The sequence below is a fragment of the Hypomesus nipponensis genome, chromosome 22 (genome assembly GCF_054491055.1).
Source record: "Hypomesus nipponensis isolate SF chromosome 22, ASM5449105v1, whole genome shotgun sequence".
Classification (NCBI taxonomy): domain Eukaryota; kingdom Metazoa; phylum Chordata; class Actinopteri; order Osmeriformes; family Osmeridae; genus Hypomesus; species Hypomesus nipponensis.
Window position 1 is genome coordinate 7,728,937 of NC_140382.1, and position 23,226 is coordinate 7,752,162.

General features: G+C 51.7%; 3 protein-coding genes across 4 annotated transcripts; 2 read left to right on the forward strand and 1 right to left on the reverse strand.

The window, feature by feature from the left end:
• The first annotated feature begins 462 nt into the window (after positions 1–462).
• On the forward strand, positions 463–12,949 carry vldlr (very low density lipoprotein receptor). 2 transcript variants are annotated; one of them, XM_084686476.1, is made up of 19 exons: positions 463–735; positions 2,687–2,806; positions 3,571–3,693; positions 4,663–4,785; positions 5,492–5,863; positions 5,987–6,109; positions 6,267–6,389; positions 6,537–6,656; positions 6,851–6,976; positions 7,249–7,420; positions 7,530–7,763; positions 7,894–8,012; positions 8,264–8,403; positions 8,512–8,653; positions 8,786–8,935; positions 10,102–10,158; positions 10,776–10,856; positions 10,940–11,109; positions 12,071–12,949. In XM_084686476.1, the coding sequence occupies exons 1-19, from the start codon at positions 672–674 to the stop codon at positions 12,104–12,106; spliced, it is 2,595 nt and encodes an 864-aa protein (XP_084542602.1). In that variant the 5' UTR covers positions 463–671; the 3' UTR covers positions 12,107–12,949. The 2 variants fall into 2 exon arrangements, with proteins under 2 accessions (XP_084542602.1, XP_084542603.1); XM_084686477.1 differs by lacking the exon at positions 10,102–10,158.
• Positions 12,950–14,594: 1,645 nt separating this feature from the next.
• Positions 14,595–16,733, forward strand: kcnv2a (potassium channel, subfamily V, member 2a). Its single transcript, XM_084687003.1, has 4 exons — positions 14,595–15,066; positions 15,335–16,044; positions 16,169–16,294; positions 16,476–16,733. The coding sequence occupies exons 1-4, from the start codon at positions 14,595–14,597 to the stop codon at positions 16,731–16,733; spliced, it is 1,566 nt and encodes a 521-aa protein (XP_084543129.1).
• Positions 16,734–18,035: 1,302 nt separating this feature from the next.
• pum3 (pumilio RNA-binding family member 3) lies at positions 18,036–22,839 on the reverse strand. Its single transcript, XM_084687946.1, has 17 exons — positions 22,782–22,839; positions 22,332–22,407; positions 21,936–22,217; positions 21,633–21,771; positions 21,462–21,537; positions 21,192–21,285; positions 20,989–21,055; positions 20,732–20,906; positions 20,491–20,594; positions 20,222–20,399; positions 20,029–20,082; positions 19,856–19,936; positions 19,519–19,661; positions 19,188–19,410; positions 18,973–19,060; positions 18,756–18,846; positions 18,036–18,651 (listed from the first exon to the last, which is right to left on the reverse strand). Exons 2-17 carry the CDS (start codon positions 22,396–22,398, stop codon positions 18,522–18,524), a joined length of 1,992 nt encoding a protein of 663 aa, XP_084544072.1. The 5' UTR covers positions 22,399–22,407; positions 22,782–22,839; the 3' UTR covers positions 18,036–18,521.
• Positions 22,840–23,226: the final 387 nt, after the last annotated feature.

Here is a 23,226-nt window from a genome sequence, read left to right on the forward strand (position 1 = left end):
CATTTTGATAACAGGTGCGTCATTCTATCACTGAGGTGGTTTGTGCCCACAGGTGACTGTCTCTCCCCTCTTTTTCTCTCGCTCTCTCTCTGAGGAAGAAGAATGCTGCTGGGGTAATCTCACACCTGGTCAAGAGGTTATCGCATTGTCACCATCTCTGAACCTATCCTACAACTGGTGCTGTAATCTCTCATGGTGCTCTGCCTTTCTATTCTAAGGACTCTATATCCCTATATCCTGATACAATAAGACCTTCAGCGTTTTTGCTGCGTCCTCATTTTATTTCAGTAATTCACATGGCAGAAACTCTGGAATTATAACACCCATCTCTGGTATTGCTGTGGTGTGCAACTGTCCGGCAGAGGAAGAGTTAACATTGTGTTAATGACATGTTGAAGCAGGGGAAAAAACGCTCCGTGCCGCCCCAGCCAACTAGCGTGCGGATATTCGCTGCAGGTTTACGCTATCAGTAAATTAGGACATGGCAGCCTCGCGAGCAGCTTGAGAGGTGGACGAGCGACGGACGGCGTTGCCTAAATGAGATAAAAGCGCGTGATAGTGGCGGTTTCTGTTTGCTCTCCGGTGACGGAGGTTGTCGGTACAGACAGAAATACCAACGAGGAAAGACGAGGCTAGCACAGTAATAGTAGTCTGCTCCGCTACACCGCGAAATGCTCTCTTCTATGCTGGGGATCTGTATCCTAATATGTCTGCAACAGTGCGGTTATGTTCACGGTAAGTAGTCGAAGAAATCAGTTTCGTTTGCGGTAGTAATACTCTTCTTATGAGTAAGACAGCAAGACCCAAGGGGTTTTGTTTTCACTACACCTGCCGTTGCCTCTCCCTGGGAATCTCATCGTTAATTCCCACTTCAACCTTGATTTCTTTCTGTAGGGATCCGCACAGTGGCAACATGTAGGCTATTGTCAAGGCAATTCTGTATCATGCGTATTATGCTTTATTAATAGGCTCAGATGATCATTTGGCCTACATTTGTCCAGTCACTTTATTATAGCTTTCAATACGCGGGGAAGGAAGGCGACTGGGCCTATGTTTGTCAAGGATTTAGCGGGACAAATGATTGCATAATTGGCTATTTAAATAGTCAGCGTTAAAGCCATAGGAAAAACCCTGGCTCGTGAAGCACCGTTTTTTGTATTCTGTGTGTTCACAAGCAGCCGCTGTAAGTAGACTGGGTTTGTCAGCGCGTTTAATGTAGGGAAGGGATGTATTCCTTAGCTGTAGGCCAAGGCTTCTCTGGTTTAGTGTGGTCTATGAAACAACTGGACGAGGCCGTGCAGCACTGCATCCCCCGCTGTGGTGACAGGGAAAGGGGTGGGGGTAGGGGTAGGCAGCAATGAATTTACCCGAAGCAGGTGAAATCAATTATTGGCGGAGTAGCGGTGTCCTAGTCTGTAGGCTACGACATGTATCCCGTAGTAACCGAGTCCGAGATAGCTCAAGCTTATCTACTAGATGTGCTTCCAGAGCGAATTGGGACATTTTCTATAAACCTTGAAAAGGACATTGGTTACAGCGTCATGATGAGATGCGCTTTTTGTCATGGTCTGTCTCACACGGACTGCAGCCTTGTTGGTGAATTGAGGGAGACGCTACGCCGATTACAGCCCATTCCCGCTGCTCTGATTCGAATGGAGATGTAGAGGCTGTTCCTATGGTGTATTGTTGTGATACTCCGCTCCACGCTTGCCGCTGAGGAGGAGGTGCGCTCGCAGCCCCGGCTCCTTGTCTGCGGGCCCGGGGCAGAGTGAGGGAGGGAGAGGGGCGGGTGAAAGGGGAGGGGGAAAGTTACAAGCGCGTAGTCACTGTGACGGGAGTGGGTAAAATGTCAAATGGTTGCTTTGACCCCTAATATAAAGTCATAGCCTACAAACAATTTATATTCGTTTTATTAGGCCCATTAAATGGACATAAACCGTTTTGAAAACTGCTGTGATCAAAAGCAGGAAGCCATAAAAGCCTCAATGGAGCTAGAATCCACTGATAGACCGCATAGTCTCTCTTTTCCTCCCAGTCAATGTCAATTATACTCTACCTCCCTCATATCTTTCCCATTTTGATTTGACCAAAAAAACAAACAATACCCCTGAGGTTGTCAATACCCCCCCCCCCCCACACACACACACAGTGATGTGGGAGTGGAGGGGGGGGGCATGGTCAGGGGGGCTGGCCGGCATGTTTTCCTCTCAGAATAGCAAGCAAAGCAGCACCACAGGAGATGTGATGAGTCGTCTCTTTTGACTGTGCGAACATGCCTGCTTGCACAACACAAAAGTCCCACAACACACACACACACACACACTCCACCACACACCAGCCCCACTCCCTCCCCTGTAACACCACAAACCCCACCCCATCCTCATGCTATCCTCACTGTCCTAACAGCTGCGGAGGAATTCAGAAGTTTCACATTGGGTTGTGTGTGTGTGTTGGTGGGGGGGTAGAGGTGGTTAGCAGCACACATTTCCTGGTGAATTTGTCCACATCAGCACCGTGGCCTGTGGGCCCTCAGGACCTGGCTTCATTATCCAAGTTGCGTGAACGTGGTGGCCTCAAGTGTAGGACCACTCTCCCTCAGGTGGGAACTGGTCAGGTGCGTGCGCGTGTGTGTGTGTGTACCACCTCTGCTGCAGGGGTCTAACCCAGCTCTGTGTGTGTCTTTCAGGGTCCAGGGCAGAATGTGACCCCAGCCAGTTCCAGTGTGGGAACGGCCGCTGCATCCCCTCAGTGTGGCAGTGCGACGGGGACGAGGACTGCTCTGACGGCAGCGACGAGAACACGTGTGGTGAGAGAAGAGCCCAGTGGCTTTCCCTTCCACCATCTTTCCGATTGAGGACGTTCCCTTTTTACACTATTGCAGACACACAAAGAAACAATCTTTCTCACACACTCACACGTTCCATTCTCTGTACAACCTTTTAAATGTCAGATATTATTACAATGGAGACACACCGCTGGCAGCATTTTCAACCCGTGTTAAGGTCTTGTGATTGGCTGTGTTACCTCTTTGTATATCCCAGCATGCCTCAGTTCTCTGTGACCTGCCACGGCGGAGGTTTCCAGAGCTAAATATGGCTGTGACACAGACCTGTCTCTGGAGGCATCGGTGCCCCCTCCTCTACACCACTTCTCTTTCCTCTTCCTCCCATTCTCTTCCTTCTCCTCCGTTTCTGCCTGTATCTGGGTCATGTGAGACTGGATGGATAGATGGAGGGAGAGAGTCGGGGAGGGGGAAGACTTGGCACAGAACATGTATGCAGACTCTTCCTGCAGGACTAATCAAATGATGTGTTTGGTAACAGTTAGATTACCTGCCCATTTGATTGTCCCATGTCATCTCCCTCTACTGCCCTACCTCAACCCCTAGGTTGGGTTTAATTGCACAGGATTGTCTCCTGAACTCTCTGCACTGTGAGGGGAAAGACATGAGGATGCAAGGAGGGGGGGGGGACATGGTTCTTGTTTGGAACACAGGCCATCTGTCTGACTGCTGCATGCCGTGTCATCCTAACTTGTGTGTGCGTGTGTGTGTGTGTGTGTGTTGCCTAGTGAGAAAGACGTGTGCAGAGATGGACTTTGTGTGCCAGAATGGCCAGTGTGTCCCCAAGAGGTGGCACTGCGACGGCGAGCCGGACTGTGAAGATGGATCGGACGAGAGCGTGGAAGTCTGCCGTAAGTTCTCCCGGAACATTCCTTTTGAACTCTGTCCTTCACTCAGACCCTCGACCATGTTATACTGTTCTAAATCTGATCCTGCCTAAAGTGCCAAGTATCTCTCTCAGACAGATGGTTCCAGAGCTGGCAGTTATACTTCTTGTGGTGCACGTGCTTCTCTGGTGTACGCACACACCCACACGTACACGTCGGTCAGCCCACACATTCTGATAATTCTGCTTTGTTTGACCAGCTGTTGGAACTGTTCTGTCAGCTGTATGTGTGTGGGTAACCTTTTATAGTAAGCTGCACTTTCCATGAACTCTGAGCTGTGCTGTGTGCACTGCCTGTAGCCACTTGTCACCACGTCCCTCATGACTTATTCACGGTGCGTGTCCATGTCCTGTCTGGGAAGGAGACTCAGAAGCCCACCCCTTCTGACTGGATCCTGGAGGAGATGGGGAGGGACACACGGGTCTGGTTCAGTGAGCCTCCCAGCTGTTTCTCTAGTGTTCTCCCTCCCCGCCCCTCTCCCTCCAGCCCTGTCATGTCGAAGGCCTTGCGGCCCATCAGTCCTTGTCCTGTTTGAAGGCTAACTACCAGTGAGGGTGTGGAGGATCAATAGATCCATACCCCGCATCTGGGAGAGGGGATCTGATGCTCCTCGGAGCGTGCTCCTCTGGGGTCTAATGGTCTGGCACTGGTGGATGTAGCCGTACCAAAATCTATAACACACACTCACACACTCGCTGTCGGTATTGAGAGCGCTCTCCAATCTCAGTCAAGACCTTGGTGAAAGCACATGCATCAATCAGCATGACCAGTGCTGTATTGATCCTGTAATGTATCACATTGGCTTGATAACATGCGTTCGCTAGATTTCTTGGACTGGTTGTCCAACTGGATGCATTAATTCTGTGCTCAGCTGGCCTGCAACACACTCCCAGACCAGTGAGTCAGTATTTCCTGCCCCTGTGGTGCAATCAGATGCCAGGACGTGTCGTGTGAATGAGTTCAGCTGCGGCGCAGGCTCCACCCAGTGTATCCCCGTGTTCTGGAAGTGTGACGGAGAGAAGGACTGTGACAACGGAGAGGACGAGTTTAACTGTGGTGAGTCTCTGTGGGCTGTCTCTGTGGGCTGTCTCTCTGTGGGCTGTCTCTCTGTGGGCTGTCTCTCTGTGGGCTGTCTCTTTGTGGGCTGTCTCTTTGTGGGCTGTCTCTCTGTGGGCTGTCTCTCTGTGGGCTGTCTCTCTGTGGGCTGTCTCTCTGTGGGCTGTCTCTCTGTGGGCTGTCTCTCTGTGGGCTGTCTCTCTGTGGGCTGTCTCTCTGTGGGCTGTCTCTCTGTGGGCTGTCTCTCTGTGGGCTGTCTCTCTGTGGGCTGTCTCTCTGTGGGCTGTCTCTCTGTGGGCTGTCTCTCTGTGGGCTGTCTCTCTGTGGGCTGTCTCTCTGTGGGCTGTCTCTCTGTGGGCTGTCTCTCTGTGGGCTGTCTCTCTGTGGGCTGTCTCTCTGTGGGCTGTCTCTCTGTGGGCTGCCTCTCTGTGGGCTGCCTCTCTGTGGGCTGCCTCTCTGTGGGCTGCCTCTCTGTGGGCTGCCTCTCTGTGGGCTGCCTCTCTGTGGGCTGCCTCTCTGTGGGCTGCCTCTCTGTGGGCTGCCTCTCTGTGGGCTGTCTCTGACCCTGCTACTTCACCCCCTTATCTCTTTCTGGGTCGTTTTGGGAGGAAACCGTATGGCTGAATGGAATGTGCCGATGAATGTATCTCGTTTTGAGTTGCTCCTATTGAGACTGTCCTCCCTCCTCCCCCCTCCTCCGTCCCAGGTAACATCACCTGTGCTCCCCTGGAGTTCACCTGCGCCAGTGGCCGCTGCATCTCTCGCAACTTTGTGTGCAACGCCGAGGACGACTGCGGGGACGGCAGCGACGAGCAGGACTGCTCGCCGTCCTCCTGCGCGCCCTCAGAGTTCCCGTGCGGCAACGCCACCTGCATCCCGGCCAGCTGGGTGTGCGACGACGACGTGGACTGTCAGGACCAATCGGACGAGTCCCCTCAGCGCTGCGGCCGCCACCCCACGCCGCCGGCCAAGTGCTCGTCCAGCGAGACGCAGTGCGGCTCCGGGGAGTGTATACACAGGAAGTGGCGCTGCGACGGCGATCCCGACTGCAAGGATAGCAGCGACGAGGCCAACTGTCGTAAGTTTGCTCGTCTGCTCTCTGCTCTGAGATGATAAGCGTTCATGGAATTTATGCAAAGGATGGGTTCAATGGGTAGTTGGTTACAACCAGGTTAACTAGCAATGCTGTTTCTCTCCCCAGCTGTGCGTACCTGCAGGTCTGACCAGTTCAAGTGTGAGGACAGCAACTGTATCCATGGCAGCAGACAGTGTAATGGTCTGCGGGATTGTGCAGACGGATCAGATGAAGTGAATTGTAAAAACTGTGAGTAGCATGTTTAGGATGGTTCAGATGTTCAGGGGCATTTGCACGCACTTGCATCATTTCACTGCGCGCGCGCACACACACACACACACCATATTCCTAGTGATTCTCAGACACTCTCTGCTTGGACCCTGCCCACCCGTGTCTCCCCCCTCAGTGACCCAGTGTAACGGACCAGACAAATTCAAGTGCCGTAGTGGAGAGTGTATCGAGATGAGCAAGGTGTGCAACAAGGCCCGGGACTGTCCTGACTGGAGCGATGAGCCTATTAAAGAGTGCAGTAAGTACCAGTCCCTACTGACATACAACTGGACACCGTGTCTGTAACCGTGTGTGAGGGGGTGTATCTGTGTGAGTGGTGGGGGGGGGGGGGTGTAACCGTGTGTGAGGGGGTTGTGGCGATGACTCCTGCGTTGCTCTGCTGCAGATCTAAACGAGTGTCTCCTGAACAACGGAGGCTGCTCACACATCTGCAGGGACATGGTGATTGGCTACGAGTGTGACTGCACCCCCGGATTGCAGCTCATCGACCGCAAGACCTGCGGGGGTGAGGGGGACATGAACACATATACTACACATGTATACCTATGCTCCAATATGTAAACCCAGTACAAGGCAAGTGAGACAAGGGGAACCGATAAGAGAAAATGCCCTAAAAAGGCTTCATCATTCATCTTCTGTCCCTCCTTCCTTACCTCCCTCTCTCCATGCCCCCCTCTCTATTCCTGCCCTCTTCTGCAGACATAAATGAGTGTCTGAACCCTGGCATCTGTAGTCAGATCTGCATCAACCTGAAGGGGGGCTACAAGTGCGAGTGTCACAACGGCTACCAGATGGACCCCACCACCGGAGTCTGCAAGGCCGTGGGTACGCTGACCTCTCACCTCCCTGGGTGCAGAAACGGCTGTGGCTTCCTGTGGCAGAGTCCAGCACCCAGCCTGGACAGCTGGGCTGCTGTTCTGGACCGAGGCTGCAGCAGGATGGGGGTGAAGGGGGTGGGGGGGGGGGGCAAAGAGAGGGCAACAACACTGCCGTTGTTTCTCATGATAATAAAAGAATGTTGTGTTCAGGAGTATCAGTGACCGTCTTTGTAGACAGTTTCTTTTCCCTTATCTATCTCACACACCCCCTCCCACCAGGTAAGGAACCCTGTCTGATTTTCACCAACCGCCGGGACATCAGGAAGCTGGGTCTGGAGCGGAGGGAGTACACCCAGATTGTAGAACAGCTCAGGAACACGGTGGCCTTGGACGCCGACTTCAACCAACAGAGGATCTTCTGGGCCGACCTGGGACAGCGCGCCATCTACAGGTGCTTGCATGTCACTGCGGGTTTGCTAACAGGCAGAAACCTCGACAGCAGTCCATCGAGCTGACCTTGCCCCCTCGCCCCTGTTCCTTCCCATCCCCGTCCTGCTTAGCTCGGCCCTGGACAGGCGAGGAGACGTGCGTGCGGTCGGAAATCACACCAAGGTCATCGACAACATCCAGACGCCGGTCGGCATCGCTGTGGACTGGATCTACAAGAACATCTACTGGTCCGACCTTGGGACAAAGAGCATCGCCGTGGCCAACTTCAACGGAACCAAGCGAAAGGTCCTCTTCAACAAAGGCTTGAAGGAACCAGCCTCCATCGCCGTGGACCCTCTCTCTGGGTAGGACAAAAGTCGTAGCAGGAGACCCTTCACCTTCCTAACTGGGGGTGATTTGCGTTGTGTATGTCGGTAACATATGTATCTTACTTCCTCTATGGTGATGTTGACTTCCTGTCTGGTTATGATTCAGCTTCCTGTACTGGTCGGACTGGGGTGAGCCTGCCAAGATAGAGAAGTCTGGCATGAATGGAGTGGACCGCCAGGTTCTGGTGGACACAGACATCCAGTGGCCCAATGGCATCACCCTGGGTGAGTCAGAACAAGGAAGGCTGGTTTATAGGAAGTTATCTTTGAGTCATTGTTGAGTTGATGTGGTGCAACTGGTTTGTCAACTGGTTCATCCCTGTCACACAGTTCTCTATTTTCCTCAAGGTGTGTGTGTGTCAGGACTCACCCCTGCTCTGTGATGACATGTTATGAGGGCCTGTCTCCACAGCTTGCTCAGAAGAACTGACTGATCTGATCATGTGCATAATCTGTGTTGATCTGTCCTCTCCCAGACCTCATCAAGAGCCGTCTGTACTGGGTGGACTCCAAGCTGCACATGCTCTGTAGCGTGGACCTGAATGGGGACAACAGGAGGAAAGTGCTCCAGTCGTCAGACTACCTGGCTCACCCCTTCGCGCTCACGGTCTTCGAGGTACGCTCTCCAGGGTCGGGGTCGTATAGCAGAGCTCTCTGGAGTCCCTCTAAACCTGCTGTGCTCCAGGATCCTGCTCAGTATGGTGTGTGTGTGTGTGTGTTCCAGGACCGGGTGTTCTGGACAGACGGGGAGAACGAGGCCATCTACGGAGCCAACAAGTTCACAGGGTCAGACGTGGTGACACTGGCCAGCAACCTGAACGAGCCCCAGGATATTATAGTCTACCACGAACTCATCCAGCTGTCTGGTAAGCACACTGCAAACTCCACCGTATCTGTGTGGGGAACCCTTCCACATCGACATCTTTTAGTACGAGTTCTGAGGTGGGGAAATGGGTGTCTTGTGCCCCCTTCTCCCCCCCCGCCTGCCCCTCCCACAGGTACCAACTGGTGCAGTGAGAAGGGGGAGAACGGGGGCTGTAGCTTCATGTGCCTCCCGGCCCCCCAGATCAACAAACACTCTCCCAAGTTCACCTGTGTGTGTCCCGGGGACCAGGACCTGTCTGCAGACGGCCTCCGCTGCCGACCAGGTGAGACGCGCCCACACACCCCGCCCTCCCACCCTGCAGTGTGGCTGGGCGGGATGGGGAAATGTGGAGGTGTTGTTCTGGGCTGCTTGCAGAGGGCTTTTGTTTCTATTTGGTTTAGCCGAGTGTGTATGGGAAGCTGTACTGCTCTCCTCCTCTTGGCTCCTCTCTGGTCTCTGCTCCTGTCTGCTCTTCTCTGGTCATGGGTTCCTCATTTAGAAGTCCTCAGATGTCACCAGGCTTTTACACTCTCGCTAACTGCTTAACGTGCCACCCAGGCACAGAATGGTGTGTGTGTGTGTGTGTGTGTGAGATGTGGTGAAGAGGAGGGGGTCGGAGAAGGGAGAGGGACGGCTGTCAGTTGGATGAATACTGAATAGTTTTGTTCAAAGCTTTCAGCTGTGATCCTGAGGGGTAGCCTCAGCCTCGGACTAAAGGGTGAATGGTGCCCGTTTCAGGGAGGGCAAGGGGGAGGTTGACATTGGGTCATTGTGTGTGGCGCTCGTAAAGTATCCAGGATTTGAGAGGATAAGCTGGCGAGTTGGGCGGCACTGGGCAGAACTATTCGTCTTGATCTCTGGAGCTGCATGGACTCCAGCCCGAGGGGGGGAGGGAGGGACACTTTCTAGATGTGAGCTGACATGTTTTGACTCGTCCAATCCTCTCCCTTCCTGCTGCTCGTCCATCTCTTCTCCCTCCTAGTCCACTCATCTCCTCTCCCTCTTTGATCTCCTCTCACTCTTTGATGCTCGTCCAATCATCTCTCCTTGCGGAGTCCTCATGCTAATGGCCTGGTTGTGCTGCTTGGTCTGGTTGGTCGGCTTGGCTGCACATGTACCTGCTTCTAGCTAGGATACAGCATAGTCCTATGACATCAGTGGTTGCATGGCAGGTGAAGGCTGGTTCTGTCTCTAGTTGTTTAGTTAGTACAGTGGTTCCCAACCCTGGTCCTCGGTGCACCCCTGTCCTGCATGTTTTAGATGTTTCCCTGCACCAACACACCTGATTCAAATGAATGGGTCGTTATCCAGCTCTGCAGAAGCCTGCTTGTGACCATTCATTTGAATCAGTTGCAGGACAGGGGTGCCCTGAGGACCAGGGTTGGGAACCACTGGTCAAGTATGTCAGATAATACCCTGCCAAAGCATTCCTCTGCTCTCTTATGACAGTGGCCTCTCCCCCTCCCGCAGAGGATACTGGGAAAGCGCTGATGCGTCCGCCAGCAGGTAATCCCCTACACCTGCATAAACCCAGGCTGTGGACTGGGAAGCACTGGGAGTTGTAGTCCTTTAAGCAGAGGCTGTACTGGTCATTGTAGTGCACTTTATCCATGTTGTGTAGGCCTTCTGGCAGTTGTAGTCTTAAGCAGTGATTTTACTGGTAGTTGTATTGTCTATTTTTACTACGAGTTGAACTGATTTGTAGTCCATTCATCACAATCACCTCTTCTAAACTACTGATGAGATGTTCATTTTGGCCCTGGTGAGGGTTCCAGTACCAGTTTGGTATTCAGCCATACCGTCCTATTGCACAGGGCCAGGTTGGCAGTGCCAGGATGTAGAGTGCCCCTGGGCAGAGACTGGTGCCAGGCTATGGTGGCAGGAAACAGAGGCAGCTCTAGAGGCAGAATAGAGCTTACACAAAACTCCATTATTTGTCTTTCCCTCCCTCTCTTCCATTCACCTACTGTTTACCAGTCTTGTCACTCCCTGTCGCGCTCTGAAACTCTTAATGGTCTGTGTGAAGAACACTAATGTGTGTGTGTTTTGCTAGCTCTTACGTCTGGTCTGTGTGCTAGCTCTGTTCCCATCTGGTCTGATCTGGGCTAACTCTTGTGTTGCAGAGGCCAACGTGAGCACATCCATCCATGAGGTCGACTCTACAGCTAGAGGATCTGCTGCTGCGTGGGCCATCTTACCTGTCTGTGAGTGTCTCTTTCTCTTTCTCCCTCTCCTCCCTCCACTCACACTGTGTATAATCACTCACCCTCCCTCTCCTCCCCCCCAGTGTTGCTGGCCATGGCGGTGGCTGGAGGATACCTCATGTGGAGGAACTGGCAGCTGAAGAACCAGAAGAGCATGAACTTCGACAACCCCGTCTACCTGAAGACCACAGAGGAGGACCTGAACATCGACATCACCCGCCACAGCTCCACCGTGGGCCACACGTACCCTGCCGTGAGTAGCCCGTCAGCTCCACCCACCCTGCAAGACTAGCCTGTTAGCTCCACCCACCCTGCAAGACTAGCCTGTTAGCTCCACCCACCCTGCAAGGACTAGCCTGTTAGCTTCACCCACCCTGCAAGGACTAGCCTGTTAGCTCCACCCACCCTGCAAGGACTAGCCTGTTAGCTCCACCCACCCTGCAAGGACTAGCCCGTCAGCTCCACCCACCCTGCAAGGACTAGCCTGTTAGCTCCACCCACCCTGCAAGGACTAGCCTGTTGCTCCACCCACCCTGCAAGGACTAGCCCGTTAGCTCCACACACCCTGCAAGGACTAGCCTGTCAGCTCCACCCACCCTGCAAGGACTAGCCTGTTGCTCCACCCACCCTGCAAGGACTAGCCTGTTGCTCCCCCCATCCTGCAAGGACTAGCCTATCAGCTCCCACCATGGAACATGCCTGTTTCAGTTGCCCCTTTGTAACAAGGTTGAGATGGGTTATTAGGATCTAGATTGGTGGTCATAGCACCACAGTGAGGGGACTGGGGTCCACAGTTATGGATGGCCTTGTGACCTGGTAATGGTCATGCTCAGTGACCCTGCTCTAAAGCCAGACACCAGTTGCCCTGTAATCAGCTTAGTTTAAGGGACTCAGTCAGCCCCCCTGCTCCCTTGTCACCCAGACAGACCACCCTAAGCCTCTAATTGGTTAATAGGTTGATTCTCTTACCCCTCATTGTGCTCTCACTAACTGTGATGTTCAATCCTGGTCCTCGTGCCCCACATGCCCTGCGTGTTCTAGACGTTTCCCTGCTCCTCATCACCTGATTCAAATGAATGGGTTGTTATCAGGCTTCTGCTGAGCTTGATAATGATCCATTCATGTGACCATCTAAAACGTGCAGGGCAGGGGGGCACGAGCACCAGGATGGAGAATCATGTGCACTGACCCTCTCCTTTGCCCTCTCCCTGCAGATCTCAGTGGTTAACACAGATGATGACCTCACCTAACCGATTTTTTTCAACACTCCCTGGCAGTTTACTGCACCTCTGGTTACTGTGCCAACGGCTGCTCCAGCGACCATATGCCTTCAGAAGTGCATTAGCTTGTTGTTGTTCATCAGGGGTAGCGGACTTGTCTGTCATGTGTGAATGTGCTAATGATCTGTATCTGAATCACACACGGTATGTCCAAAGTTTGTTGGGATCCTGGGGGTGTGGCCTCCCAAATCATCACCTCTTCCTTCCCCGTCCCCCAATCATGTGTCAACAATTCTGTTCCGGCCTTCTCTTAAGGTCATAGGTCAACCTGGTTGCTAAGTGATGCGGGGGGGTCTACCAAGCGAAGCAGTCTTTGTGAATATTTGAATATTTATGAGAAGACACATTTTAGACTGAATTGTCTTTAAAGATGTAAGTTTGTTTTCTTTTCTATTTAAGTGCATTACCTCCAGACCTGCTTCTCCAGCTTGTCTCTGTGCTGAGGCCTAAGCAGGGGAGCAGTGGTACACAACAGCATTTGTAAACATTGTACAGCCCCCCCCCCACCACCAAGACCAGAATCAGGACTCTGATGCACTTTGATCTAACGCTCCTCCACTGTAAATAAGATTGTATACATTTGACTGAAATCAATTTTTGCAATGGTTGGTCATAGTACCATGGGTAGAGTAAGATGTATTTAAAAAAAAAATGAAAAAATTGAAAAAGAAAAACACAATTTGTTAAACTATTTTCTATGTTTGTGTGCCGTCTCTGTGACTTTTCTAGCCTTGTACAGGGGGGGTTGAAACGCTCTGTATTGTGAGAAACTGATTTGCAATCACTTCAAATTAAAAACAAGATCCACAGTTATTCAGCCCCCGAGTCCTGTCTGTTTTCAAAACTGAAGACCTATGGACACATGGGTCTATAGCTATTCAAATGTATATTGTGCTGTGCTAGTCAACAGATTCTCCAAGAGTAAGGGAGAGCAAAGGCAGGTGGCAGTATTCATCTTTTGATAAACACTTAATCCCCCAGGAACACTGGTGCTCCATGTACATCAGAATGATGTGTGACATGTATGACACGTCACACTGACCGCTCTGGGCTTCATCCATTCAATACACACATTGAAAGCTAACCGACGTACTTTGAAGTCATGGTCATGCAAATTCAGACCAGGATAACTGGATCAGGTACTGTAGATGGCGCTCGCGGCTAAAATTACCGACACACCGTCACAAAATACGCGCCACACGCACACAAAGGGTTGAAGATGTTAGCACCTGTATAGTGAGCAGCTACGTCTATTTGGTAACACTAGATTGGATCAAAGGTTCCTTGTGAAGTTGACACAGCAGCAGGAGAACCAGACCGAGACAGGTGGTACCTCCACGGACCACAAAGCCAGGCTGTCGGCAAAACAGCTAGGATCCATAGGGGTGGTCCTGGGTCAGTGCTCTGTTGAGCACTCCAGTGGGTTTGTGGTCAGAATTCGGACCAGGGCTGACCTCAGGTCAGGACTAAGAGGCCAATGTCACCCTGAAGCAACCAGATCATGCATGTATTTTAGAATACACACACTCACAAGCACATACGGTAAACACACTCTGTCTCTCGTGTGTTATTGCTGCTGGAGATATTCTTCTTGTGTTTCCCAGATTATACTAATCCCTGAGTGACGAGCCAGCTGTTTTAAGATCTTCACCAGCTGCACATCTCGTATCCTAAACCTATCACATCACAGGAAAGCAGCTTTGTGTGTGTGATGGGGGGGTTTGCTTTTCACTGAGAGCCAGGAGGATTGGTGGTTAAACCAGGAAGTGGTTAAGGTTAATGCATATGCCCCAGTACCAATGGAGCAGAAAAGCAAGAGGCACGAGGAGACTATGGAACTCCACTGGTTAAAAAACAATGTTTGCTGCAGAACTTCAAACTGTCTCCAAACTACAGGATTTAGGATTGTACAGGTCACAAACACAGTCCCACATGATTGTACAGATCACAAACACAGTCCTAGAGGATTATTTTATAGTAGGTCAACACAAAAAGATCAGGAGCTGAAGGAATCGTTTTGAAGAATCAAAATCTAATCATCCTCATACTGTTTATTAATACTCTTTACTGGCAGCAGGATGGAGGACGAGTATTATAGAGACGTCCTCGACTACACACGATAGGAGGAGAGGACGCGAGGGGAGGAGAGAGGGATAATAGTACATAAAACTTTAAGCGCCCACATCCTCTCAGTCAGCAACATTAGACGGTCACAGCTGCATCTCTGTGAGTCACTCTTCTCTGTGTTGTGTTTGTCATACCTGTGTAAGTGTGTGTGTGTCTGTGTGTGTGTGTATGTGTCACTGTGAGGGGTTATCAAACCTGCGGAATGCCTCCCCACAGGCAGTGAGCCGCGGCCGGGCCGGCAGGCGGACACACACTCTCACACACTCTCACACACTCTCACACACTCTCACACACTCTCACACACTCTCACACACTCTCACACTCAGATACCATGCTGAAGCAGAATAACAGACGTCAGAGCCTCTTTCCCAACTACAAACTGGGGGGTCCGACTATCACCACCAAGGAGCCTGACGAGGACCTGGCCTTTGGACAGAACCACTGGCTGAAGCCATGGAACAGCATGCAGGAGCTGAGCAAGGATATCTATGACATCTATGCCGAGTACGAGGACGAGGAAGAGGATGGTGTCCTGGCTTCTCCTAGAATGCCCTCCTCCCCCTCCAAGAACTACATGCTGAACATTAACGTGGGAGGGAAGGTCTACCAGATTTCCTACAGTTCGGCCGCCAAGTACCCCAAGACCCGGATTGGCCGGCTAGCCACCTACACGGACCACAACAGGAAGCTGGACCTGTGTGACGACTATGCGGTCCAAAAGAACGAGTTCTTCTTCGACAGAGACCCGGACATCTTCCACAACATCTTCAACTTCTACAGGACAGGGGTTCTCTGGATCAAAGGTAGGACTTGATGCTAAATGTCATCACAGACCTGATCTTGTGTCTGACTCTTGTCTGACAAAATTAATTGTGAAATTAAATGAATCTGAATTGATTCCTGAATCTGATTTAATTCCTGAATCTGATTTCATTTATAAATCTGATTCCATTTATGAATTTGATTCCGATACTGATATCCAACCTGATTCGCATTCTTAGGCTGAATCTGAATCTAACCCGAACCCTGATCCCCCCTAACATAACCTAACCTAGCCTAACCGTTGTCCAGACGAGTTGTGTCCCCGTCACTTCCTGGAGGAGATCAACTACTGGGGCGTGAGGATCAAGAACACCCACCGCTGCTGCCGGATCTCCTTCGAGGAGCGTCAGGACGAGCTGAACGAGCAGCTGAAGATCCAGAGGCAGCTGGAGGCCGAGGTGGAGCTGGAGGAGAACGAGGAGCTGTTCCTGGGCCGGGCGCTGGGCGGCGCCCGCCGCCTCCTGTGGAACCTGATGGAGAAGCCCTTCTCCTCCGTCCCCGCCAAGCTCATGGCGGTGGCCTCCAGCTTCTTCGTGCTGGCGTCGCTGGTCGCCATGACGCTCAACACGGTGGAGGAGATGCAGTACAGGACGGCGGCGGGCGCGCTGAGCGGGAGGACCCACGGCGAGGGCGTGGAGACCTTCTGCATCGCCTTCTTCACCGTGGAGTACCTGCTCCGCCTGGCCTCCGCCCCTGACCTGCGGCGCTTCGGACGCAGCATGCTCAACGCCGTGGACCTGATCGCCATCTTGCCGCTCTACCTGCAGATGCTGCTCGAGCTCTTCGAGCACCAGGAGCCGAGCAAGCACAGCGACGTGGAGACGGTGGGCCGCGTGGGCAAGCTGGGCCAGGTGCTCAGGATCATGAGGCTCATGAGGATCTTCAGGATCCTGAAGCTGGCCAGACACTCTACGGGCCTGAGGGCCTTTGGATTCACACTGAGACAGTGCTACCACCAGGTGAGGACGAGTCCAGTCCAGTCCAGTCGAGGAGACAATAGAAATGGGGTGTACAGTGGGGTAGAGGCAAAGAATGGAGTAGAATGATGATGATGATGATGATTGTAGTTGTTGTTGATGTCAGGTGGGATGTCTGTTGCTGTTCATCGCCATGGGGATCTTCACGTTCTCTGCCATGGTGTACACGGTGGAGCACGACGTTCCCCACACCAACTTCACCTCCATCCCCCATGCATGGTGGTGGGCCGCGGTACGACCCCTGACCCCAGCTCTGACCCCCACACACCCTCACAAGGAAATGACACCTCTAGTAATAATTTCACATCGCATAAACAACAAATGGATGTGAGCTATGAGTTTTGGATTTGCTTCATATTTGCTCCCCCACCCTCAACCCCACCCTCCACCCCCACCCCCACCCTCCACCCCAGGTCAGCATCTCCACAGTGGGCTACGGTGACATGTACCCAGAGACACACCTGGGCCGGCTCTTCGCCTTCGCCTGCATCTCCTTCGGCATCATCCTGAACGGCATGCCTATCTCCATCCTCTACAACAAGTTCTCAGACTACTACACCAAGCTGAAGGCCAACGAGTACACATCTGTGATCAAGGCCCGGGGAAAGATCCGCTTCGCTACGAGGGCTGCCCGCAGGCTGGCGGCATGCCGCGAGGAACACCACCACTAACCTCACCTACTGCTCCCCTCACCATAGCAACACCACCACTAACCTCACCTACTGCTCCCTCACCATAGGAACACCACCACTAACCTCACCTACTGCTCCCCTCACCATAGCAACACCACCACTAACCTCACCTACTGCTCCCTCACCATAGGAACACCACCACTAACCTCACCTACTGGTCCCCTCACCATAGGAACACCACCACTAACCTCACCTACTGCTCCCTCACCATAGGAACACCACCACTAACCTCACCTACTGGTCCCCTCACCATAGGAACACCACCACTAACCTCACCTACTGCTCCCTGCACCACAGGATGTCACACTATCGCCTGGAAGAGTTGCCTGTTCTTGGTTTGCCAAGAGAGTTGGCCTTTGCCTTGGTGCTGGTCCAGGATAAGCCTTTCCTTCCCCTGTCCCCACCTGAGCCTTAGGAGAGAAACATTACACTGACTTCAGGACTGTTCCTTGGGGAATATTATCCTTTATGAACCCATATGCTTGGACAAATGCTTTCTAGTAGATGTGGGCAGCCATGATCGCACATTACTGCTCAGTTAAATGATATATCATGAAAATAATCTGCCTTGACTATTAGTAAAACTGTGGTCTATTGTAAAACCAATGTCTTTGAGAATGTATGGACCAGAAAGGGCAGACAATTATTACTTTTCTTCACATTAAAGATAATTTTAAATCATAATTCTGTTTTTCCCCCATCCGTCCTCTCGACCTATGTTGTTTTTGTGTTTCTAAACTGTGACATGTAATCCACCACTGCGGACATCCACCAATTAATACGTTCAAGATGCAACATCTGGAGGAATATGAGGCCTCCCGCCTCCCCCTGGTCTGCCTACGTACTGGCATCTGTGGAAGATTGAATCTCCTAAAGCCGATTTGTAATATGGAAGGAGTGGCAGTGTGTTTCTGTGTCAGATTAGATAACTGAGGCTGGTGGACTGAGACCACGCGGGGCCCAGGTGGACTGAGACCCAGAGCTCCGTCTGAGAAGAGGCTGTTTCTGAGGACACAAAACCAGAATTAAGTGGAACCTGAGAAAGCAGGACACTTAATTCTGTGGATTAATCCTGTGTGTGCTTTCCAAGAAATTAAGCACCACACCGGAACAGATTTGTGTAGGTGAAACCAAACAGACCTCTACTTACAAAATACTTTGACACTGAGACCACATGATTTAATTGAAAATCTAGTGAAATGGAAAACATTCAAATGAGGTCGGATAAACAATGCCGGTTGCTGGATGTGATGGACATGAAGAGCACTCTGTACAAACTAAAACCTTTGACATTGTGTTTAATTCAATAGTTTAGCACAATTGTTTCAACAAGGCTTCCAAGTTCATTGACCATCAGCAAGCACTCGATCAGTATTAACCACAGTTACAAAGTCATACAAAAACAGACTCTGAGTGTCCAGAGTATTTCAACAGAGAATTATTACATTTAAATACTGTAACTACAGCCGGCCATCCCCGATGGTCTGTATCTTAGCGATGAGCGCTCCTGTTCCTCTACTGACCGGAGATCATCATCAGGCAGGTCAGGATGGACAGATAGGCTCCAAACACGCACACACACCATCATCATCATCGTCGTCATCATCATCATGGCCGAGGGTTTGAGTCAAGAGTCAGAACAACCAACCCATTCAGCAGGACTGTTCTCTGCTGAAACAGAACAGAACTGGAGGGTCCATGAGGTTGCAGTGGTGTGTGTGTGTGTGTGTGTGTCCAGACAGGTGAAGGGGAAGTCAGGGCGTCCAGTTATGCAGCCAGCTTCTCCAAGAGGACCTCGACTCCTTTGCTGTTCTTGATCTTCTTAAGGTCAGAGGTCATGGACGTCAGCCCTTCCTTCACCTCCGCGGCCACGTCCACATCGGCACTCTTCAGAAGACTAAGGGGTGGGGAGGGGGAGAGAGTGATTCTTCTAGAACGTCAAGACGAAGAAAGAACAGTGTGTGTGCGTCTTCGGCCCCATGTGGGCGTGAGCGTCCTGACCTGCACAGCACCATGGCTCCTCTGTTGACCTGCACCCAGGTCTTCATCTGCTCCAGGCCCACCTTCTCCAGCAGCACTCTGGAGAACCGCTCTGAGGGAGCAGGAAGCCAAGGATCAACACACACACGCACACACCACCACCACACAAACAGGATACACACACACGTATAGGATGCACACACACACATACACACAGAGATGAGGTCATGTGACCTACCTTCTCTGCCAGCCTCCTGAATCTTGGCGTCCTGCTCGATCAGCCACTTCAGGACCAGGTGACCAGCAGCATGTTCACACATGTGCAGCTGAAGAAAAAACAACACATCACACACACACACACACACACACACAGCGGGTGGCACAAACGGAAGATTTCACACACAGCACACTTTGCACGTTATCACCACACTAGTTAAACACACACACACACACCTGTCCGTCCGTGCCTCCCGGCGTGAAGTCAGGTGCAGCCAGCTCAGCCACAGCCTCCATGGCGGGCCGCAGGTCCCCCACCGCCGCGCCCAGGATGTCACTGATGGTGACGCTCACGGCCTTGTCCGTCGCCATGGAGGCGGCGTTGTCACACAGGTGCTGCAGCAGGGGCGGCGACACCGCCTCCAGGAGCTCCTGACGACGCAGAGCTGCATCCTTCTTACTGAGGGAGGGGGGACAGAGGGGAAGGGAGGGTCAGCACCAATCAGGGAGCGGGAGTGGAGCAGGGCGGGGCTGGCACGCGGCAATCGGAAGCCGCAGAGGACCTCACCTGTGGGCGTTGCCGTCGCCGCGCTGCAGCACCTGGAGGATCTCGGGCAGCAGGTGGGCGCGGTCCCTGGGGCTCAGCAGGTACAGCAGGACCTTCCTGCCGTACTTGTTAGTGATCACATCATCAAGAGAGGACAGGATCTCCTACAGGGGAGAGGGGACAGAGTGAGTGTGAGGGATGGGGGGTGAGAGAGAGCACGACCAACAAAGATCCAAGAGGGAGAGAATTCTGATCCCAGTGGATATGCAGTATCAATGCAGGCAGAGAGAATTATAGAGAGACCGAAATAGAAAGACAGTGATCGGAGTTAAGAAAGGCAGACAGAGACGGATCTTACTAAGAGGACGGCCTGTTTGACCAGCTTGGTGTCGTCTACACAGTCAAACACTGCCAACAGGACCAGGTGGCCAAACTCCCCCTGTAGAGAACACACACGCGCGCGGTACACTGAAGTCACGTCACACAAACAGATTTAGAGGCACGATTGTCTGCGATCAGATCGACTCCTACCGTTGCAAACTTGACCATGTACGTCTTCATGGTTTTAATGATGACCTTCCTATCCTGAAACACAGAACAAATTCATCAGCCAACACACACAAGATGAAGCCTATACCAGTCTCTCTTTTACACACACACACACACACACATGCATGGGCACGTCCACATATACCCCCCCCTCCCTCCCGGCGGGCGTGGTCACCTTGGGTGTTCCGTGCCAGAGGCAGTGCATGGCCACGCGGGCGCCGTCGTGCGTGTGAGCCATGTACACCACAGCCTCGCGGATGGACTCAATCATCTCCGTCCTCAGCTTGGCCGGGGCGTGCAGGAAGAAGTCCAGGAACACCTTGTGGACCAGCGAGTGTTTGACCACCGCCTCTCTGGACACACACACACACACACACACACATCAGAGGCGGGAGTGTGTGTAGAGTGTGCACGGGGGAGGGGGGGGGGGGGTTTGGCACTTACTTCTGAGCCATCGGGGTGAGGTTCTGCTTCATCTCATCCAGGATGGTGTTGTTCTTCGTTGGGTGGGTCTCCAGAACCTTCTCCAGAGTTGGACACTCTGAAGACTGGAGGGAGGAACGGCCGCACGCGAAACACACACACACACACACACACAAACACAGGCTAGTCACGCACAGGAGAACGATCGCTTCGCAGCCAATTAGAGCGCGCTACCAATGACAATGTGTGTGTGTGCGCAGACCTTGCAGACGGTGAAGGTGTTTCCGTAGAGCTCCTCGGTCAGCATGAGTCTCTGAGCGAGCACCGCCTTCTCGTCGTAGGCGTACTCCACCACGGATGACGCCTCCGAGTGACGCAGCATCTGCTTGACCTTCCCCTTGAACGCCAGCATCACGCTCTGCACCTGCTCCTTGTTGCTGCCACACACACACACACACACATGAACAGACTGGTCCTACGGAGGTGGGTGATGTAGGGGATCCGCTGCGTTCCACTCACCCATACATGAGGAACTTCTTGACGATGTTCTTGGCGTATTTCGACTTGCTCAGCTCCACCATGTGTTCTGCCAGCCAAAACACAAAACAGTTAAGCATGATCAGGCACACAGGACTCGCACTCGCCTCACACACACACCGGCCTTGACAATCACAGGCGGTGGGACAGACAGGGGGGATTGCTTTGAAGAGACCGTGGCTGACCTTGAAGTTCGGCGAGCACTTCCTGCCTTTGCTCGTCGTTCCCAAACTGGATGTAGCACTGCAGCACGCGTGTGGAGTCATGGGCAAACGCTATCTGGAACAGGAGGGAGGGGGTGTGAGGGGGGGAGGAGGGGAAGCCGGGAGAGAGGATGAGGCGGGACGTCAGAAGAGAAGGTGGTGAAGGGAGGAGGTCAAGAGCTGTAGCTTCATCCTTATGGTGCCAGCAGACAGGCGTTAAACAGCATGACATCACTAGAGGGGGACACTTACAGACTTGACCTTTCCCTGGATCAGATCATGGAGCTCCTTAACGAGTTCGGCTCTCTTTACCTTGCTACAATCCTTCCTGCGGACAAAACAACAGTCACATCCATCCGTGTGTGTGTGTGCACTGAACGAAACGGAACAAGAGAAGAGAAACGCGTTGATTGGCTGGCTTACTTCCTGAGGATCTCCCAGACTTGCTTGGCCCTGCTGATGATCTGGAACCTCTCCTTCCCCTCCAACTGCTGCCGAGACACCTTCAGATCCTTCTTCTTCTGCTTGAACTCATCCCACTTGGGCTTTTTAGCCTCTGAACCTGCGTTTGGGTACACAAAGACACACAGTTAGACAGCAGAATTTAAACGCAAACAAAATGGCAGGCAGACAAGCATATAGACAGGTGATTGACTGAAACGATATAAGACAAATAGACAGTTACATTATTTGATTGACTAGTCTGAGAACAGAAATATGTCCTACCCTCCTCGTTCCCTTCTCCAGGAGTGAACTTCCTCTTCTTGGAGAACTTTCCATCTGTTGGCTTCTTCAGAAATTTCTTTGGAGCTCCATTCCCTTGTGACTTCACAAACTTCTTACCCTTCTCTGCATTGTTGGGCTTGAACGGCCTTTTTCCTGTCGGTTTTCCGGCTGGTTTACCTGTCCATTGACCGCTTGGTTTACCTGTCCGTTGACCACCAGGTTTACCAGTCCCATGTCCTCCTGGTTTATCAGTTTGTTTGGTCCCAGGTTTCCCAATGGAATCTAAGAATGATGGTTGCTTATTACTAAAGACGTTACACTGTTTACAATCTATTTGTTGTGTGTAGTAAGTTCGTTCAGACACAAACTGCAGTAACTTCAGTATTATCGACTCACCTTTTCTTTTTGGTGCAAATTTTTTTCCACCTTTGGGGGAGAACGCTTTCTTGGGTTTTACATCCATGGTTAAGTTCTGTTCGTGACAGACGAGATGTTTCATGATCTTGTCTCATAATTATGTTTGCCATTAATGTTTGCCAGTTTGTCATTAACATCGATCTCTGTGTGAGTCATAGCACGTCATATCAACAAATAAACTTATAATTATACGACTATAGAGGCAATGACTCACATGACATAATTTACAAGCTAAATTGCTAACACGACAACAAAACATCATAAGTCACCTAGCTAACATGATCACACACACAACTTTTTATTATGTGCTGTGCAAAACGCAAAAAGAGAGCTAGCTAGAGATTTTCAATGACACAGGATCAATGGCAATACTTTTATTTTAATAATTATCCTGAAGAGTTGGGTAGAACTGAAAACACGTTTACATACCTTCCCATGCGTCCTGGACGTTTTGCTTAACGGCAGAATACATCAGACCGAGCGTCACGCACGGACGTAAAATGCCTTGTATATTGTTGTTTGCGACTTTGGTAGAGTGTTACGGCAGGTGTTTCCTTTGTCTTCTAAGAAAATCTTTTACCAAAGAGAATATGACCACAAGTATAATGTATAATGTACTACAATGGTTAACTGTGTTAAGTTTCCTGAAATAGCCTAAATAGTACGAATCCAAGGACTTAGGTTTGCTGTCATGCTGTAACTGACTGAAAGGGGGCAGTGATGAGCAGAGATTAAAGTTGTACCCATTCCTCCCTCTCCTGCTCCCTCCCTCTATTCCTCCCCTCTTGTGCTCCCTCCTTCCCTCAATATTTATAAACCAAACTCACTAGACTGACTGGGCATTGCTGTCACTACACATGGAGCTATGGAAAGA

Coding starts and splice junctions, on each gene's coding strand:
- vldlr (XM_084686476.1), top strand. CDS start 672: ATGCTCTCTTCTATGCTGGGGATCTGTATCCTAATATGTCTGCAACAG. Junction 2,807..3,570: donor CAGCGACGAGAACACGTGTG/GTGAGAGAAGAG, acceptor TGTGTTGCCTAG/TGAGAAAGACGTGTGCAGAG. Junction 3,694..4,662: donor CGAGAGCGTGGAAGTCTGCC/GTAAGTTCTCCC, acceptor TGGTGCAATCAG/ATGCCAGGACGTGTCGTGTG.
- kcnv2a (XM_084687003.1), top strand. CDS start 14,595: ATGCTGAAGCAGAATAACAGACGTCAGAGCCTCTTTCCCAACTACAAA. Junction 16,045..16,168: donor TGAGACAGTGCTACCACCAG/GTGAGGACGAGT, acceptor TGTTGATGTCAG/GTGGGATGTCTGTTGCTGTT. Junction 16,295..16,475: donor ATGCATGGTGGTGGGCCGCG/GTACGACCCCTG, acceptor CCTCCACCCCAG/GTCAGCATCTCCACAGTGGG.
- pum3 (XM_084687946.1), bottom strand. CDS start 22,398: ATGGATGTAAAACCCAAGAAAGCGTTCTCCCCCAAAGGTGGAAAAAAA. Junction 20,595..20,731: donor ACACCTTCACCGTCTGCAAG/GTCTGCGCACAC, acceptor TCCTCCCTCCAG/TCTTCAGAGTGTCCAACTCT. Junction 19,662..19,855: donor TCAAACAGGCCGTCCTCTTA/GTAAGATCCGTC, acceptor TCTCCCCTGTAG/GAGATCCTGTCCTCTCTTGA.